Genomic DNA, 18966 nt, shown 5'->3' with positions numbered 1-18966 from the left:
AGTCCCAAGGTCGGCAGAGCATGGCAGGTTGCTGAACAATGACATGGCTATATGCAGGGTCCAAGCATGCCATATGCTAGAGACCATTCTCCAAGGCTTCTGCTTATATACAGGAAGCAGACCACATTCCCTAAGGCAGCTACTCAGCTGCTTGTGGTAGATCCCACCATGGAGTTGATTGGTAGTGTCATCATGGGGAATAACTACCACCAGCTGCCCAGCCACTGAACCAGGCCCAGCCAAGTTGACACACAAACATAACCACCAAAAGTGTCTAAAACACATAGACACTGTTTAATAAACAGAATTATAAAGCCAGCATCTGTTTAACCACTGCAAGGGCCCAGCTCCGAAGCCCCTCTGTGGCTGTCCCGACCACACCCTGCTCCACCTCCCACACAGTCCCCAGATTTTGTGGTAATCACTTCTCGCTTTCCTTTACGGTGTTATCTCCAGTAGATATGCAATATACGTAATAATATAATTTACGCAAAATAACTTAGCTTCGCCTGCTTTTAACTCGTAAACAGAGCATTACAGGGTGGTGGCTTTGCGCACCATTGTGTCCAGGAGGTTCCTGTCTGCGGTTGCGTGTGGCTGGGCTGGGTCGGGTCATTTTCATTGCTGTTCAGAATCTGCTGTTAATCACCTGTCTGTTGGTTCACAGCCTTGGTCATCTATAATTTCTTGAGCCTGTGCTATGAGTACCTCGGAGGAGAAAGTTCCATCATGTCCGAGATCAGAGGGAAGCCCATCGAGTGAGTATGAGTCCCCCCAGAATCTTGCACAGCACCCCGTGTTCTGGGCCTGATGTTTTTCAAGCTGTCCTGGCATCAGCTGCTAGCACAGGCCGTCTCTTCTTTTTTCTTTTAATTTTTATTGTGATTTGGGTGAAAGTTTACAGAGCAAATCCATTTTCCATACAGTAGTTCATACACATTTTGTCTCATGACATTGACTGCAATTCCTCACAACGTAATAGCTCTTCTCCCACTTCCTTCCCGTAGTTACCTCTTCCTGGCATCCTTTCCTATACACTCCTGCTCCCCTGAGCTGTCTCCCTGTTCAGGCACAGCCCTTCTATTCTCCCATGATTGATTTCTCCAAGTAGTGTATCTACCTGATGTCAATGTACAGCCCATATGCCTGTCTATTATTTGTCTAGAAGCTACAGGAGTGAGTTCAATTCTAGACCTGAAGGGCAGCTAGGGGCCATAGTCTCAGGGGTTTCACCAGACTCTATCAGACCAGCAAACCTGGTCTTTTTTTTTTTTAAATGAGTTTGGGCTCCACATTGTTCTCCCACTCTATCCAGGATCTCCCGCACCAATCCCCATCTGAGTGGTTGACAGTGGTAGTCGGGCCCCATCTAGTTCTCACAGGCTGCCACTTGTCTGTGCCCTTGACCTTCTGTGCCTCTCCCACATTGTGTTAGACTGGGTTCTCTAGAGAAACAAAACCAGTAAAGCTTATATATATATATGTATATATAGAGAAATTTATCTTGGGATAATGGCTCACACACTTACAGAAGCTGGCAAGTCCAAAGTTCCTGGATCAGATGTCAAGCTGGAGGCTTTTCCTGACTCTTGCTGCCGTAGGGGCTGAGGAGCTCAAGGCTGGCAGGCAGTACACAGGCTGTTGACTCCAACGAATGATGAATCCAAGATCTCTAGGCCGAAAGGTGGATTGTTCGCTCACTGACAGTTGTAGGCAGCACAACAGAATCCTGATCCACAGAACAGTGTCTCTTTTCCCAGGATGTCCATAGGTATGCTGGAAGCAGGCCACACCCCTAGGGAAACTCCTTTCAACAGATTGGCTGCTCAAAACATACTCATCTGATCCCATCATGGGAATAACCACACCACAACAGCTTAAACCACACAGAATTGTGGTCCAGCCAAGTTGACACACAGCTCCAACTATCACACACATGTACTGAGCAAGGCCATTCGTCTGGGCGCTGGGGTGGGCCACTCTGCTTCTTCCTCCTTTCTCTCCTCCTCTTTGCCTTAGTCCTGCAATTTTTATATCCAGTCCCCTTTGAGAAGCTCTGGTAGGTAGCGTAGTGCCTAAGGCATTTGACTGCTAACCAGAAGGCTGGCGATTCATACCCACCAGCCACTCCTTGGAAGGAAGATGGGGCAATCTACTTCCGTAGAGGTACCGCCTCGGAAACCCAAGGAGGGGTCGCTATGAGTCAGGTCCGACTCGACAGTACATAACAACAACACAATCCCTTCTGAGTTGGTTTGTCACCCCTGAGCCAGGTGTCTCCCTGGGGTGGCACTGGACTCAAGGCTGCCTCAGATGTGTACCCCTGGATACGGGGGAGGATGGCCTTCCCCAGCCCCACCTTTCGGGAGCCCTGGTTCTCCACTCACCAGCCCTGTCTCTGGCCCTGTCCTTCCAGGTCCAGCTGCATGTACGGCACATGCTGTTTGTGGGGAAGGACTTACTCCATCGGATTCCTGCGCTTCTGCAAACAGGTCCGTACCGCTGTAGCTGCTGCAGCGAGCGCCTGCGGGCCCACAGCAGGGGTCTGTCCCCTCGGGCAGCAGGGAAGGGCTGCCTCTGGCTGATGGGGTGGCAGTGGGAGGGGTGTGGGGCCGGGAGGACCTGCTGCAGGATGGCCCTGGACCCCTCTTGTGAAGTCCCCACTTAGGACGAGGCACCCCACACCTCACGCCCACTCCCCAAGCTGTTAGGGAGGTGCCCGTGTTAACAGGTTGCCTTGGGGGGCGTGGGGCATCCTGGGGGTGTCTGATGCAGCCCTGGGCAGGAGGAAGCCATCCAGACTCCTGCTTATTTGCCCCAGCCTCGGTGTGTGAGTGAATCAGGCAGTGTGGGCATTCTAGAACCTCCATCTGAAAGCTTCCTGACAGCTGTGGCTGGGGGACAGGGCCTTCTGCGTTACAGACACGTGACAAAACAGGCCTGTGCAGTTGCTCTGGTCTCTTCCCCCTTCCCAGTTGACAGTCCAGCAGCTTCTGGCATCCTTGGCTGTACCCACTTTTCTAGAGTAGCCCGGGTGAAGGCAATGTGGTGTCACTGGTAACTGATGGGCCTGGGTATCTGACCATTGGGGCTTGATTTCCAGCCTAACTGTGTGTTCTTGGGTAAGTTACTTAACCTCTCTGTAACTGTGTGTCCTTGGATAAGTTACTTAACCTCTCTGTTTCAGTTCTCTACCACTGGTATAACAGGAGTACCACAACTGGATGGCTTTAAACAGACACTTATTCTCCCACAGTTCTGGAGGCTAGAAGCCCAAAGAGTGCCAGCTCTGGGAAAGGCTTGCCCTCTCTGTTGGCTTGGAAGAAAGGTCCTTGTCTCTTTCCGACATCTGTAGGCCTGGCATTCCTTGGCGATCTCCATGTGTCTTGGCATCAGTCTTTCCTGGATCTGGGAGGTTCTCAGCACAGGGATTCCACGTCCAAAGGACACATTCTGCCCCTGGCTCTTCTTTCTTGGTAGTAGTCAAGCCCCCCTCTCTGCTCACTTTTTGCTCCTTTTATCGCTTGTCAGAGAAAAGGTGATGCAGGTCACACCCTGGGGAAACTCTCCTTAGATCAGGGCTGTGAGCTGAGTAACGGGGCTCTTGCCTCATTAATACGTAGAGGTTAGGATTTACAGTACAGCACAAATGGAAGATAATTACATCGAATCACATCATGGGGCTGGCTGCATCATTATAATCATTATACAGCTGCCAAATTTCATCATTACATAACTACCAAATTTCATCATTATGTAACTGCCAAATTCTGTCATTACATAACTGCCAGATTTCATCATTACATAACTGCCAAATTCTGTCATTACATAACTGCCAAGCCACTGAGAAGCATAGCCTAGCCAAGTTGACACATGTTCTAGGGTGACACAGTTTAATCCATGACACTCTCTGAGCCTTAGTTTCCTCTTGCATCAAATGGACATGATGATGTTGAGCTCTTGGCGTGGTTGTAAAGTCCCAGATGAGGTAATGGACGGGAAGCATCTAGCCCAGCGGTTGGCACAGTGCACCCTGTATCTGGTTCAGGGAAGTGGCAGCTGAGGGAGCCACGCTGAACCTGCAAGACCTCACCGTAGTCTCCTTACGGTCTCCACAGGGCCTCTGTCAGCCCCTCAGCATAGCCAGAAGTCGTCATGCAGGAGGGGACCCAAAACTCAGCCGCGTCAGGCCTGACCTTTCTGCCTGTGGCCCTCTTCGGACCAGAAGGGCACTCACACCACTGTGGCCTGCGGCTCTGCTCCCAGCTCTTCCTTCCCTGGGGTGTTCACAGCCACAGGCTCCCCTCTAGAACTGCAGGGAAAGAGTTAAAGCTGTCCTGGGCCAGGGTGGGGCACCCGGAGCCATTGTTTACCCAGCAGCCAGGTTCCTGGCCCAGCTGTGACTCACTGCCTTGTTTGATGAATGTATTGTACACAGGGTTCTGATCTCATGATCCCCAGCTAGAGTGACTGTGATGTGAGTTATTCCCCGAGCCCTGAGCCCCATGAGCTTGGGTGTTCTGTTGTTCCTAGAGGTGGCAGGGAGTGGAGCAAGAGGAAAGGGAACAAAGAAGTCACTTCATCCCTTTCCTGATGGCAGGGTGAGAGAGAGCAGCCCGACAGCCTCATCCCAGAGGCACAGAAACCAGCCAGCCAGCGCCCCACAAACATCTCTCCTGGGGAACACATTAAAAGTAGATTCCCAGGTCAGCCAGCCCCGCCCGCAGGCCAGCCTGCTTTAGGAGGTCTGGATGGAGCTCCGCGACCTGGTGGGTGTCCTGGTGATCCTCCAGCCCCTGGTATGGAGAGTGGACGGCAGCCTCTGGACCCCCATGTTGCTTTTGCCACTTTGACCTCTTGCCCTCCGTTTCCCCTTCTCCAGCAAGGGAGGTTTGTCATAGTACTTATACCACAACACCACAGGCAAACACCCAGGCTACTGCCAGACACACAAGGTTCACTAAAGGCCTGCTGCTGCCACCCTGCCCCATCCCAGGATGATGGGAGAAAACTAGAGACTTGCCCCACAGGCTTTGTTGGTTTCCAGCCCCTTCCTTTCCCCTCAAGGGAACGATGAGGTAACAGGGCCACAGGTGGGGTTTTGGCAACAGAGCCCCACCACTAGCCCCAAGACACGTGCTTGTCTTGTGGAGCCCACAGTGCAGACTGCCCGGGCCCCCACAAACCTCACAGGATACCCACTCGGGGCAGAACTTTGCAGCCCAACAAGCTGCTTGTCTGTCTCAGGGCCCTGCCATAATTTGAGTTACATGAGCTTAAGTTTATTTGTTTCCAAGAAAGTGGCAGCTCTGGGGACTCTGGGAACTGTGCACGGGGGACAGTGGTGACCCTGGTGGTTGTACACACATGAGGGAGAGCCCTTGAGTTTACTGGGGCGGCTGCAGGGCTTTGTAAAAATGACTCAGTGGCCGAGCAGGCTGGCAGAGGTCTCTATGGACCGGGCAGAGGTGAGAGACCGCTAAGAAGACACCAGGCTCTCACCTTTGGTGCCCACAAGCAGCTGCCCTGTGGTGCAGTGCTGGCTACAGCCATCTTACCAGTGAGGCAGCCACTCCACGGTTAGGTGATGCTCATTCATGCTCCTGCACCAGGATTTGAACTCGACTCTCAGGACTCCAGAGTCCATGCACTTTAGCTGCTTTCTTCTCCCTACTCTGTGCTCCTGTGGGTCATCTTCATGCCCAGTGAGACTCCAGCCACTTGGCCCCCAGCTGTGCTCTTTGAGCAGGGCCTTCACCGTGCTCCGCATTGAGGCCTCCGTGAGCTGGTCCTGCCATCGCCCCCATCATCTGCCACTGCCCCCACCAGTCTAAGCACCTTGCCTTGTCGTCTGAGCCTTCATGTAGGTGCCCTCTTGTCTCTGGTGGATCCCTGAGTGTCTCTTCTCCATGAAGCCCCTTTTGATGACATGTGTCTCCTGGCCCACCCATTCCTAACCTTATCTGCCTTCTTCCCTTCCTTAAACATCCCCTCGTCTTCTCACTGGTTGCCTTGCCTCCCCCATCAGACAGGGCCCCCTGGCACCCTGTGCACCCAGCTGGCCGGAGGGGGGCTGGCTGTACATCCCTGTGCGCACCCTTGACTCTCCCGCCGCCTCCTCCTCCCCCAAACAGGCCACTCTGCAGTTCTGTGTGGTGAAGCCGCTCATGGCCGTCAGCACCGTGGTCCTGCAGGCTTTCGGCAAGTACCGGGACGGTGACTTTGAGTAAGCAGCGGGTGCTGGCTTCGGGTGTGGGGAAGAGTGTTAGTGCAGGGGTGGGTGGCCCTGGCCAGAGGCCGATGCCTTTGCTCAGGGAAAGGGGGCTTCAGACCAGCCTCACGTCCATGACTTCCTGTTAGTGGAGGCTTACCATGGCCCTGGCCCTTCCCACACTTCCCTGGACCAAGCCTTGTGGCCCTCAGCACCAGTGACCTGCACAGATAGGCTGCAGAGTGATGCCTTGGGCTGGGCCAAGGAGGAGCAGTGACCACTCCCGAGGCAGGGGGCCAGGCTTCAGCCTCTGGTATGAACCATCTCTTTGAATTGTCCACACCTATTTCATTCATAGGAGCTCTGGTAGCATAGTGCCTAAGGCACTTGCTTGCTAACCAGAAGGCTGGCGGTTCAAACCCACCAGCCACTCCTCGGAAGGAAGGTTGTAGTGATACACTTCTGTATTGTAGTGTAGATCACTTCTGTAGTGATACTGCCTCAGAAACCCAAGGAAGGGTCGCTATGAGTCAGGGCTGACTCGACGGCACATAACAACAACAACAACATTTCATTGGAGATTAGTGAGCATTACTGTGTGCCCAGGGCCTTTTTTCAGAGCCTGTGCTCACAGCCCTTCATCATACTTTCCGGACCCCAGCTGGTGGTTTTGGCAGGGCAGCCGAGGGGTCTGAGATTCAGAGGGGGCCATAGCTGGGTGCGTGTCACCCTCTTTGATGTTGTCTTCTGGCCACCCCAGGCCTCTGGCTTCCATGCCTACATTCCCTACCAGAAGTCCCCATCCCCCCCACCAGGAGCTCCCGTCATCTCCCTGGAGCCCCCATCCCTCCCCAGAGAGCCCATGTCCCCTCCAGGAGCCCACGTCCTTCCCCAAGAGCCTTCACCTCCTCCAGGAGCCCCTGTCCGCCCCCAGAGCCCCCATCCCCCCTCGGAGCCCCTGTTACTCCCCCAGGAGCCCCTGTCCCCCAGCAGCATGGGCACTAGAGTTGCAGGTGGCAGCTTCAACACCCCCGTGAGGCAGTGGGGCTGGGCCTGCACTGCCCATCCCCTGTACCCTCGAGCCGGCTCTGACCAGCCACCTGCCTTCAGCGGCCCTCTGAGCATGCCTGACAGCACTGCTGTGAGTGGTGGGGGGTGGAGGAGGGAGGCCCCTGGCCCTGTCCCAGCCAGAGCATGCCTGTTCCCGCAGCGTCACCAGCGGCTATCTGTACGTGACCATCATCTACAACGTCTCCGTCAGCCTGGCCCTCTACGCTCTCTTCCTCTTCTACTTCGCCACCCGCGAGCTGCTCAGCCCCTACAGCCCTGTGCTCAAGTTCTTCATGGTCAAGTCTGTCATCTTTCTCTCCTTCTGGCAAGGTGAGCTCCTCCCCCTCCTCCCCCTCCTCCCTCTAGTGTCCCCAGTGCCCAGGCACCTGGACCACACCCTCGGTCCAGGGTGATGGCTGGCCTGGAGCTGAGAGGGCCCTCAGGTCCCCAGGCACCTGCTGAGTGGGAAGACTCAGTCCTCAGGGGCTTCATGGGACTCCCGCGCAGCATCCTACGGGGCCGCCTCCCAGTTGGGCAGAGGTCCCAGAGACCCCACAGAATTGGGGACACCTCCGCTTGGGAGCTGGGTAAAGGAGCTGGGGAGTAGGGTCTTCTGGAGGCCTGGCTTTTCATCAGCATTCCTGCCACATGGGAATGACCGTGGACCCCCATGTCCATCCTCACTGGCAGGGGGTGGGCATCTGAGGGGGCCGCACGGAGGAAGGCAGACTGGGACGCCCATGTCCCCCTGCAGGCATGCTCCTGGCCATCCTGGAGAAGTGTGGCGCCATCCCCAAGATCCACTCGGCTCGCGTGTCCGTGGGCGAGGGCACCGTGGCCGCGGGCTACCAGGACTTCATCATCTGTGTGGAGATGTTCTTTGCAGCGCTGGCCCTGCGGCACGCCTTCACCTACAAGGTCTATGCCGACAAGAGGCTGGATGCGCAAGGTACCAACCAGGGTCCGAAGCGCCCACCGCGTGGTCGGCTACAGGGCACCCCCGCCCCACCCTGAACCCTCCTGCCTCTCCGGGGTCCGTGGATGCCGTCAGCTCACGAGATCATCAGTTTACATGTGGGAAACAGACCACAGACCTGGTGGAGGCTTTCCTTGGTCACATGGCAGGGCTGACAGGGCCAGGAGGGGTCTCTGGCCTGGACTGCACTGTCTCTGTTTGTACCAGAGCCCCCTCCTCATTGTTGGCACCCCGGGTTTGGGCCTGGAAGCGTTACCTACCTGCCTCTCATGACTTACAGCTGGTCTGGAGTCTGGAGATGCTGAGAAAGCTTAAGACGGGTCCCTTTGTGAAGGTCGGGGCAGAGACCCTAAGAATAGACGTGTTCCTGAGGGTTCCTGACACCTGGGGCGGCCCAGTGTGGTCTATAGCTCCTTCCTCGTTAAAGCTCTCTCCTTTTTTTTTCTTTTTTTTTAAAAAAAAACCAAACTGATTACTTCTAAGAAACAGGCTAGGGTAGTTTTTAACAGCTTTCTTTTGACACCTGCTAATCCTGCTTCATGTTGGAACAGTGTTAGGTTATCAACCCTGGTTGTACATTAGGGTGCCCTGGAGAGCTTTTAAAAATACCTCCGTCTGGGCCGCCCTCAGAGATGCTGATGTAACTGGGCGGGAGTGGAGCCTGGCAGGTGGGGATGTCTTCAGAGCTCCCCAGGGGATGCTGGGAGATTATCAAGTGCAGCAGCCAGGGTGGGCCAGAAGGCTTGCCCCTGCTGCCGCTGGGCCCTTGCCCTCCTGGAGGGGGCTGGGCTGCCTGAGACTGACTGACTGACCCAATGAAGAGCCGTAAGGGGCTGGGGTTGGGAACAGGGAGAAGCCACAGTCTAATGTCTCTGCTCAGGAGTGCTGAGTGGCATAGATAGGCCATCCTGTGCCGCTGGGGCATGTGGATTGAGCTGCACTCTGGGCCTCTCTGCGTCCACACACCTGTGTCCTCACCCTTGCTGGCTGGGGCAGTGGGTCATTTTTCAGGTCTTGATGGCTCACCTACTCTGTACCAGGTGATGTGCTGGCTGGGGCTCGCCTCAGCCGCCTCCTGCCTGCCAGCCACACCCTACGCCCCACCCCGCTGGAAGGACCTGGGGACCACCCACCCAGAACTGAGGACGATGTTCCCTGCATCCAGTTCTGGCAGGGCCTGTGTCCTTAGGAAAGCCCACCCTTGTCCCTGGGGCCACCCTAAAGAGCAGGCAGGACCTTGGCATAGGGCATCTCTGCACCCCTCTGCAAAGGCTCCCAGCTGCCTGGCCTCAGTGGTCTTTTCACACACTGTCCCCCCATCCATACATGCACCTCCAGCAAGAGGCATCATGGCCAGAAGTACAGCTCCAGTGCCCTAGCAGGGACCCAGCCTGGCCGCCAGGGAACCTGAAGCCAGAACTGCCCCTTGCCTGCTTCCCAGCTGGTGCCCAGCCCTCCTTAGCCCTCAAGTGAGGCTTGGTTCACACCCCGCCCTGCACCTCACTAGCCGTGTGATCTGCAGCGTAGCTCCCCACTGAGTCTCTTTGTCTTATCTGTGAAGTATGACTTGGGCTGGTTTGCAAATTGCATGGCACAGGCCTGCCAGCCCCAATTAGGTCTGAGGAGAAAGGGGTGGTGGGAGTCTGGTTGAGACATTGTAGTTGAACTTGAACCATCAGTTGAGGTGTCCACGGTTTGACCCCCCCTGGAAAGAAAGTGTGAGACCACAGGAGTCATCCGTAGGTCCCATTCCCCCAAGGCCTTGGGGCAGCTGGAGCTGCCTGGGCACTGGGTGGGCCAGGGGAGGAGGGGAGGGTGTCTGGTCTGGGTGTCTGTGGGACCTGGGTGGGCGGCTGTTGCTCACTCAGCTGTCTCTTCTCTGTTTCTCTGGCTTCTCTAACCTGCCCCTCTTCCCCTCTGCCCTGCTTTTTTTGGCCGCGGGCAGTGCCAACATACGGCCCTTACGGTAGGTTCCGCTCTCGGTCTGCACGTCTGTCCTGCACGTCACTTCTGGTCACTGTCACTAGCATGCCCCTCTCCCTTGTTCCTTCTGTGTCCTCCATCTCAATCCTCATTGCCACCCCACCACAGTGCCACCATTTGCCCTGTCCAGTCTGGGCCCCCCAGAGCACCTGCCCACCCAGGGCTGCCCTCCAGAGAGCTTATCTGCTTCCATTCTAGACTGTGCCTGCTCAGGGTGGTGTTGGGGGACACAGTGTTCATTACCAGGCAACCAGGGGCGTGTAGCTATATTTCCACGAGGAGAGCATACATGTTTGAGTCAAAAGACCTGGGTTCCAGCTGGGCTTTGTGGCCTGAGCTGTTGCTTCCCTCTGAGTTGGGGGACATTCAGCCACATGTCGGTCAGGACAGGGCATACCCGGGCAGGCTGCTCCCACCCTCTCATGAGATGGGATCCCGTGGACCTCTCTTAGTCCCTTCTGCCTTGATCTGACAGAGCAGGATGCCTGAGCCACTCCTCAGACTAGAAGGAGCACCCCCTAGGGTGGGGAGCAGGAGCCCAGCACCCTGGGATTCTGGGTATGCCTGGCCCTCGGGCCTCAGGCCCAACACTCCCGTCTTCAACTGGCTGAACTGGTGGAAAGGCACCCAGGGCTGGTTCGGGGTCCCTGGAGCTCAGGGCGCCACGCGCAGGCTCCTGACAGCAGCTCACTGGGCTCCACCCGCTTTGACGTGCAGGCCACCCCTCAGGGCTGCACCTCACTCCTTGGAGACATTTCTTTGCCTTCCCTTCTTGTGACCTGCACCCTGCTCTCTGTCCTGGAAGCTAAGTCCACCCGAGGTTGGGGGCTGGGCCACCCCTGACCCTCACCGCGCCCCCTCGTGCCCACAGGCCGCTGTGCTCCCATGAAGAGCATCTCCAGCAGCCTCAAGGAGACCATGAACCCGCACGACATTGTACAGGACGCCATTCATAACTTCTCGCCTGCCTACCAGCAGTACACGCAGCAGTCCACCCTGGAGCCCGGCCCCACCTGGCGAGGCGGCGCCCATGGCCTCTCGCGCTCCCACAGCCTCAGCGGCACCCGTGACAACGAGAAGACCCTGCTGCTCAGCTCCGACGATGAGTTCTAGGTGTGGGCCGCTGGACGACGGGGATCGGCGGCCGAGGGCAGGTGCTGGCCTCCCTCCAGCCTCAGGTCCAGGCCAGGAGACGGGCTGGCCCAGCTTCGGCAATGCCCTTTAATTTATTGGACCAGAAACACATCACTTCCAGAGGAACGGCCTGCTGCTGCCTGGGCTCCTCACAAGCCTGCAGGAGTATTTCCATGCGGCGACGCTGCACTTCCGGTCACCAGGGGGTGCAGGAGGCAGGGAGCACCTCCCCTGCCCTGCTGTGCATCCGGTGGGGCCTGCACCGGGACCAGCCACACCCGGGCCCAAATGCTTTGTGGAATAGTGGCTATAGCCTTCCCAGACCCGTCCCCCAGGTCACCGCCCCTCCCTCAGAGACTCTTGCCTGAGGTCTTCAGGGGCCCCAGCCCCCCCAGTGGCTCCATTCCCTATGCTGTGCAATACTTGGACTTGGCTCTTCCCTGCCCGCACCCTCCCCTGTCCAGTGCTGGCCTGCCTGACGTGGGCAGGTGGGAGGGAAGCGAGGGCTGGGTTCCTCTCTGTAGACCCCCATCCCGCCACGCTTCGAGGATCAGAGCCAGACTCCGAGAGCCATGGTGCCTCTGGCCCCTCTTATCTGGATGTGCCCGGAGCAAGTGGGGCTCCTCTGTCCCCTGGGGGTCTTCCCCCTGGCTGTCCTTTCCTCCCAGGCTGCAGCCAGCCAGCAGCCCGCGACCCTCACCCTCGGGGCCCTTCTTCCTGACTGCTCAGGTCCTGACCCTTGCTCCCAGGCAGGCACTTAGCACCTCTGCTCGGTTCAGAACTCGCCTTGCATTTCAGACCAGCTTCTGCAGGAACACAGTCTTTGGGACAGGAGGGGTGTGGGTCCCCCTCTCCCTGACCCCACCTGCAGAGGGCCTGCCCCTTCGGCCCCCAGCCCATCTCTTCTGTGCCTTAGTCACAAAAGCTTCCCCTCCCTGGGCCCCTAGTCTGTCCCAGACCCTCCAGGGATTGCAGTTAAGCTCTGGCATTGGAGAACCACCCCAGGACAGGCCTCAGGACTGGGCAGGATGACCAGCCCCCACCCCTCACTGCCTCCCAGGGCCAGAGCCCCCAGGTAGGCCTGGCTTCCGTGAGCCACTGTCTTAGAGTCACCAGTGGCAATGCCTCTTACGAGCAGAGCATTCTGGCATTAGACACCCAGAGAGCATTCGGGTTTGGGCTGCAACAGCCTTGAGGGGGCAGTGGGCCAGGGGAGAGGACTTGGCCGTGGACCCTCTCTTCTTTAGGTCACTGCAGTGAACAGGCACCCTCCCTGGAGATAGTGATGAGTGTCACGGTGGGCAGTTTCCATCCCTGTGGTCTTCCTGGGTCTCGTGGCCAAGCCAGCCCCTTGAGGGTCCAAGATGCCTACAGAGTCTGAGCTGCCCCCAGGGACGGCAGCGGGCAGGAACGGGTCATGTGAGGATGAAGCTTTGACCCCCTCCCACCGTTTGCTCCCACAGACCCATCTCCAGTTACTTCCACTTTGACCTACCAGGCCAAAATTGTGTTGCTGACTCCCTGCCCCTTGGTTTTTGCCCACCTGGTCCTGGCCCACCAGCATGGTGGGTGGGGGAGCTCCATGGCAGGGAACCAGTGGGCCATGGGCAGATGGGGGCAGGGAACCTGGGCCCGCCTACTCTGTGTCCGCATTTCTAGGATGAGTAACCTACCTTGTCTTTTTTTTTTTTTTTTTTTTAATTTTTTCTTTTCCAGTTAGAGTAGCTCTTTGTACATAAAAAATACTTGAAAACTGACTCGTGTGATGTATAAGAAGACAGAGCCCTTAGTTTTGTATCTCTGGATGATTGTCATGAGCTCCACCAGAAAGCCACTCTATTTTGGTCTCTGACATTTTAAATGCGTGACAGAAGTGAGCAAATAAAGCGAGAAAGAAATATATATATGAGACAACATAGAGACTGAGGTCTCTTCTGCCTGTGGGTGAGGTTTTTTCCCCTTCGCTCTCCCTGCAGGGACGAATGTGTTTGGGGAGGGGGTAGTGGTTGTGGACAGAGTATCTTAGGAAACCCTCTTCTGTGGGTCACGTGTAAGGTAATGGGGGGAATCGGGCCCCCGTTGGACAAAGTGAATCTCTGGGCCCACTGCCCACGGTGGCAGCTCTGGTCACGGGCCTGCCCTCCCTCCCAAGAGGGCCGGTATGCAGGAAGTCTTGTCAGCCCTGTAGAGGGGCCCCCACTCCTGCAGGCATCTCCCAGGGTGTCAAAGAGATTTCCCAGGATCCTCTGGCCTTCCAGGATACCCTCTTGCCTCCTTGAACCAATCCCCGAGCCTGGGGCCCCAGGTGCCTCCCCTTGAGGGAAGGAGGCCTGGTGGAATGTCACCAGGCGAGGTGCTTGGCTGCACAGAGCCCCTGCCCACCGCTTCCCCGCCTTCTGGGGCCCGGCCACTGCTGACGGGAGCACCCAGGAATGCGGCGTGGGCGGGGGAAGTTCCCAGCGTCCTCTACCCTGAGGTAAATATTCCAATTCCGCTTGCCTGAGCTCAGCGTTTCAGGTCAACCGCCTGACAGGGAAAACCCCCGAGCCTGGCCTGAGAGGGAAGTAGGCCTGTGGCCTGGGCCACCGTGTGTGGCCCTTGTGTGGCCCTTCCCCAGACAAGCCCTGCACCTTGCACACACGTCCTAACCCCACCCTGCCATCCTCCATACCCCCATGCCAGCCAGATGGTGGAGCTGCCTCCCACCTCAGCTCAGTCGGGTGTACCCTTGTAAATGGTTCCAACATGGGGGGGCGGCGCTTGGCATGTCACTCTGCTTACAGCCCCAAGGATTCTCAGCGATTTTCATATCTACCTCTTGTTTGCCATGGAGTCAATTTTTGACGCTAGTGACCCTACGTGACAGAGCAGGTCACCAGATCTTTCTTCTGTCAAGCCGCTGGGTGGGTTTGAACTGCCAAACTTTGGGTTAGCAGCTGCTGTTTGCGCCATCAGGTTGAACGGAGGCTTCTTGTTGTTCCTTGCCGTTGAGTCAATTTTGACTCATCGTAACCCCACGTGACTCGGTAGAACTGTCCCATAGTGTTTCCAGAGCTGGAATCTTCATGGAAGCAGACTGCCATGTCTTTTTCCTGTGGCACAGCTGAGGTTATGAGAAGCCAAATAAATCAAAGGTCACACAGCTGGGGAAAGACACGCCCTGGGTTCAGACTTCCCGAATTTGTCTGTCCCACAGCCTCTGGTACCCTCTATTCCTCACGATGCCCCTGAAAGGCTATCATATTGGGTTGAAATTCCAGTGAGTGTGGGGCCCTGGACAAGACACAGGGACGCCTGTTAGGCCTGCAAGCTGGGACTGAATGAGTGGCCTCCCTGCCCCTCCCTTCCGGAACATGGGGAAAATATTTTCTACTTGGCTGTAGAAAATCAGACCTTGATGTGAAAGCCCTGGGAAGATTACTTTGAAATTCGGGAATTTTCCTCTCTAGGTGGGACTGTTTAATGGGATGCCCAGGGAATTTAACCCTAAATTTCATTGTCCTGGCAGTGCCACCTACCCCAGGGAGATTCCAGGCCCTGACGACCAGACAGACTGAAGGACACAGGTTCCAGCCCCCCCTGTCCTATTCCTGCCCCCACCCACTCCCCACCTCCGTCTGCAAAAGCTAGTGATCCGGACTGAGTTTGTCAGCACAACGGGGCGAACCTTCGCCCTCCCCACCAGAACGTCTGACTTGGATGGAAAACATCTCTGTTTTCAGGCCCCACATTCCAAACCCCCGAGCCCCAAAATACAGCGTAGGACATACACTTTCTCTGTGGAAAAAGAGAATTTGACTTTATTCAGAAAGTCTACAAAATACAGAAGGCGGATAACTCGCTCACTGTAAGTCAGAAAATAAATAAATTCTGGGGGCCGGGCAATTTTTTTTTTTTCCTTTCATTTTTTTGCTTCTAGCTGTCCGGCTTTCCCTATATATAAGATAAAATGTGATTTATTTGCAGATATAAAATATAAAGTCCAGCTCAGGGCCACACTACCACTTTCTCCAGGGAGTGGGCTCCAGGGCACTGGCTGGGGAGAATAACTTAGACTGTGCAATAAATAAACAATGGGGGGCAGCTGTACACAGCTGTTGGGGGGGGGCAGGCCTGGGAGCCCCAGGAAAATGGCAATCCAGCCCCACACAGCGGACAGCCACAGGGGGAAGGTGGGCCGTTCCCCTCTCAAGGACCCCTCCTGGGTGGCAGGGCAACAAACTTGTCTTCTTGTCCCGCCTTGTCACAGTGGTCACCTCCATGTTCCTCCTCCTTCTTGGCTGACCAGCTCCTTTGGCATCTGGCCCTGCTCCAGGGCACCCTGGCTGCAGGGGACCCCGGGGCCAGCTCCACCCTCTGTTCATCTGGGTAACTTTCTCTCTCCTTCTACTTCTCTCCCTTCACTTGTCACCTTTTTTAGTCCCTGTCCACTATCCCCCCTGAAGACTGTGGCTAGAATCTTGGGGTAGCAATGGGAAGACCTGGCTTTGGGTTCCAGCTCAACCACTAAGTGGTATGTAGCCTTGAGTACTGTCATGTCCATTGGAGGCCTCATCTATCAGCTGGGCAGACTTCTACTGACTCTTCCAACTTTGGAAGACCAGGCACCCCAGGCCTAAAAGCCAAGTACAAGGCCAAACCCTGTCCTAAGCCCTGGGGTGGGGGTGGGCAGGAGGGTCCATTGGCATAACCTGGATAGTTTACACAATGAGGGCAGCCTTCTCTCCCCTTGTGGTTCTTCTCTGAGCTGGTTTCACATCTCTTTAAGCAGGAAGGCTGAACTCCCAGCCCCACACCCTTATCTTCCATCTTGCTAAGGATACCCCTCCCCAGGGCTATACGGTCCCAGCTCCGGGCACCAAGCGAAGAAGCCAGGCCCAGGAAAAAGCTCCTGGCTGCAGAGCAATGGGACTTGGGACAGAGATGGCGCTTAGGCACTTTGGAAGGGAGGGGGCAGAGTCGGAGGGGTGCGGCTTGGGGAATGGGATGGGGTCGAGCGGTCCGGGCAGGGCGGGCACTAGGAGCAGGCGGCGGGGGCAGGGCCAGGGGCGGGGCCGGGGTCCGGGCCGGGAGCTGGGCCGGGGGTGGACTTGACTATGGTGATGACGCTGGCGGGCGCCACGAGCGCCGCGGGCCCCCGGGCCGCGGCCACCGAGCGCGCGAAGCCCTGCAGCGCTTCGCACTTGCCACGCAGCGCGTCCAGCTCCAAGCGCATGGCGGCGTTCTCGCGCGCCAGCTTGTCCACCTCGCGCTCCAGCTCCGACTTCTGCTTCTGCAGTTCTTCCTTCTGACACACGCGCTTCACGCGGCAGCTGGCCGCATAGCCCCGGTTCTTGAGCGTACGGCGCCTCTGCTTGAGCCGCGTCACCTCCTCCGCTGAGAGCCCGCGCAGGTGCCGGTTGAGCTCGCGCACCGACAGTCCCATCAGCGCCTCGTCCGACAGGTGCGGTGTATTCTCGCTTAGCTCGCGCTTGATCTGCGGGCAGCATGGTGGGTGCATCGGGGGACAGCCTCAGGGTCGCTCTCCCCCCACCCCCATCCTGAGGGTAGGGAGCCTTGGGCCTGGGGCGTAACAGGTGCTGGAGACGGCTGCCCCTCCACCCCTAGGGCTGCCCCTTCACCCCCTGAGGCACTGAGGTGGTGGCTGGATTTGTTTCTAGGCCCTGAAGGAAAGGGAACAGGGGATGGAAAAGGAGAAACCCGGCCAAATAGGGGCCGAACACACCCAGGGATGCCCTCAAGAGGCCACCCCAGCCAGGCCCGAATTCTATACCAGTGTTGCCGTCCTGGCTCAGCCAGAGAAATCTGGCTGAGAAAGCCCCTATGAGGTCCTGCAGCCCAGTGGGCGTTGTCCTAATGGGGAAGCAGGCCCAGAGAGGGAAGTGACCTGCCCAGAGGCACACAGCCTGTGACCAGAGCCCAGCCTGGGGCTCTCGCTTGCATCATGAACCCCTGATGCCTGCTGAGCCACCCTTGGGGATTTTAGGAACTGAGGGGGAAGTTAGGGTGGAGAGGCTCTTCATTGGCAGTAAGGGGCTAGGTATCCTTACCTTCAGAGCTTTGCTGGATAAGGGGTCCACAGACATGTTTGCAGAAAGTGCCCTCTGGGTTGGAGACCTAGAGGAGAGAGGAGGCCAAGGTCACTGTTTCCAATCCAAACTCTTTACCTTGGCCTTCAAGGCCCCTGCCTGTCTCAGAACTCATTTCATACCACCTTCCTCTGTCCCAGTGGTCCAGCCACACTGTCCTCCTTGAATGCCTCTTTCCAGCCCCAGGGCCTTTGCACGTGTTGTTCCCAATACTGTTCTCTTCCCTCGTGTCTTCCCATAGCAACTCCTTGTCATTTAGGTCTCTGCCCAGTGACTACCTCCTCAGAGAGGTCCCTGACCATTCTAGTTCAAATACCCCTCCTCCTGTCACATTATGTTGTTGGTAAGTGTCATCAAGTCGATTCCAATTCACAGTGACCCCATGTGACTGAGTAGAACTGCCCCATTGGGTTTTCTAGGCTATAATCTTTGTGGGAGGGAGCAGATTGCCAGGTCTTTTTCCCAAGGAGTGGCTGGGTGGGTTCAAACCACCAACCTTTTGGTTAGCACCCACACACTTACCAGTTGTGCCACCAGGGCTCACCATCTGTCACATCATATAACCCCGTTCATTAACACTCTCACCCCTGCTCCACCAAAATTCAAGTCCATGAGGGCAGAGGACTTGCTGTCTCATGAGGGCATCATGCACCTATCTCAGTGCCTGGCATACAGTAGATGCTCAATCAGTGTACATCACATGAGTGGACCCTCCCCTCCTCTCTCCCACAGGGGGTCCAGATATGTCTATTTGATACATTTCTAACAAAGTTTCATTTAAAACCGAAAAGTGCACAGACCATATGTGTACAGCTCAATGACTATTCACAGAGAATACACCCATTCAACCAGCATCCCATCAAGAAACAACATCACCAACTCCCTCACCCCCACCTAAGCCTCCTTCATGCCCAAGCAGTGCATCTGGAAAAGCCCCTGGTACCCGGGGCCTGGGCAGCAGGAGTTCAGCACAGCCCTGGGCAGATGGGCAGCCCTAACACTGGGGGAGCTCTGGTAGCGCAGTGCCTAAGGCACTTGACTGCTAACCAGAAGGCTGGCGGTTCAAACCCACCAGCCACTCCTCGGAAGGAAGATGGGGCAATCTACTTCCGTAGTGATACTGCCTCAAAAACCCAAGGAGGGGTCGCTATGAGTCGCGGTTGACCTGACAGCACATAACAACAACAACAACAGCAACCTAGACTGGTGAGGAGCCTCCCCCATGGGCTTGGGAGCCCCCAAGTTCATGTGATAAATATTTACTAAGTACCTACGAGTTGCCAGGCTTGTGGTTGGCCCTGGGGAGACAGTGTGGAATGAAAACTCCTGGAAGGTACATTCCAGGGGTTGTTGCTCTGGGTTGGGGGAGGGGACCATCTCCTAACGCCCCCTGGAAGGCAGTAACCCTCTCTGCCCTCAGCTGATCTGGTCTCTCCCACTCAGTGTTAGCCTGCGTTTCCTCATCGGGTAGTCCCCGTGGCAGGGGACTGTGGTCAGGGATGCAGGGAATGAGGAGGAAGATG

The 18966-nt window shown here is 56.5% G+C and overlaps 2 protein-coding genes across 2 annotated transcripts in view; one reads left to right on the top strand and one right to left on the bottom strand.

Annotated features, from left to right (window-relative positions):
* TMEM184B (transmembrane protein 184B) overlaps nucleotides 1-11333 on the top strand; it is a 28140-nt gene extending 16807 nt beyond the window's left edge. The window contains exons 3-9 of the mRNA XM_042781054.1: nucleotides 668-758; nucleotides 2417-2492; nucleotides 6135-6226; nucleotides 7422-7591; nucleotides 8016-8210; nucleotides 10183-10203; nucleotides 11092-11333. Of these exons, the coding sequence (XP_042636988.1) occupies nucleotides 668-758; nucleotides 2417-2492; nucleotides 6135-6226; nucleotides 7422-7591; nucleotides 8016-8210; nucleotides 10183-10203; nucleotides 11092-11333 (887 nt within the window). The remainder of the gene's footprint in view (nucleotides 1-667; nucleotides 759-2416; nucleotides 2493-6134; nucleotides 6227-7421; nucleotides 7592-8015; nucleotides 8211-10182; nucleotides 10204-11091) is intronic.
* Nucleotides 11334-16371: 5038 nt separating this feature from the next.
* Nucleotides 16372-17440, bottom strand: MAFF (MAF bZIP transcription factor F). Its single transcript, XM_007941661.1, has 2 exons — nucleotides 17405-17440; nucleotides 16372-16830 (listed from the first exon to the last, which is right to left on the bottom strand). Exons 1-2 carry the CDS (start codon nucleotides 17438-17440, stop codon nucleotides 16372-16374), a joined length of 495 nt encoding a protein of 164 aa, XP_007939852.1.
* Between the last annotated feature and the right edge of the window lie 1526 nt (nucleotides 17441-18966).

The sequence above is a fragment of the Orycteropus afer genome, unplaced genomic scaffold (assembly GCF_000298275.1).
Source record: "Orycteropus afer afer isolate SDZICR_OR568_19922 unplaced genomic scaffold, OryAfe1.0 scaffold00083, whole genome shotgun sequence".
In the NCBI taxonomy this organism is placed as follows: Eukaryota; Metazoa; Chordata; class Mammalia; order Tubulidentata; family Orycteropodidae; genus Orycteropus; species Orycteropus afer.
This window is presented reverse-complemented; position numbering and strand designations above follow the sequence as displayed.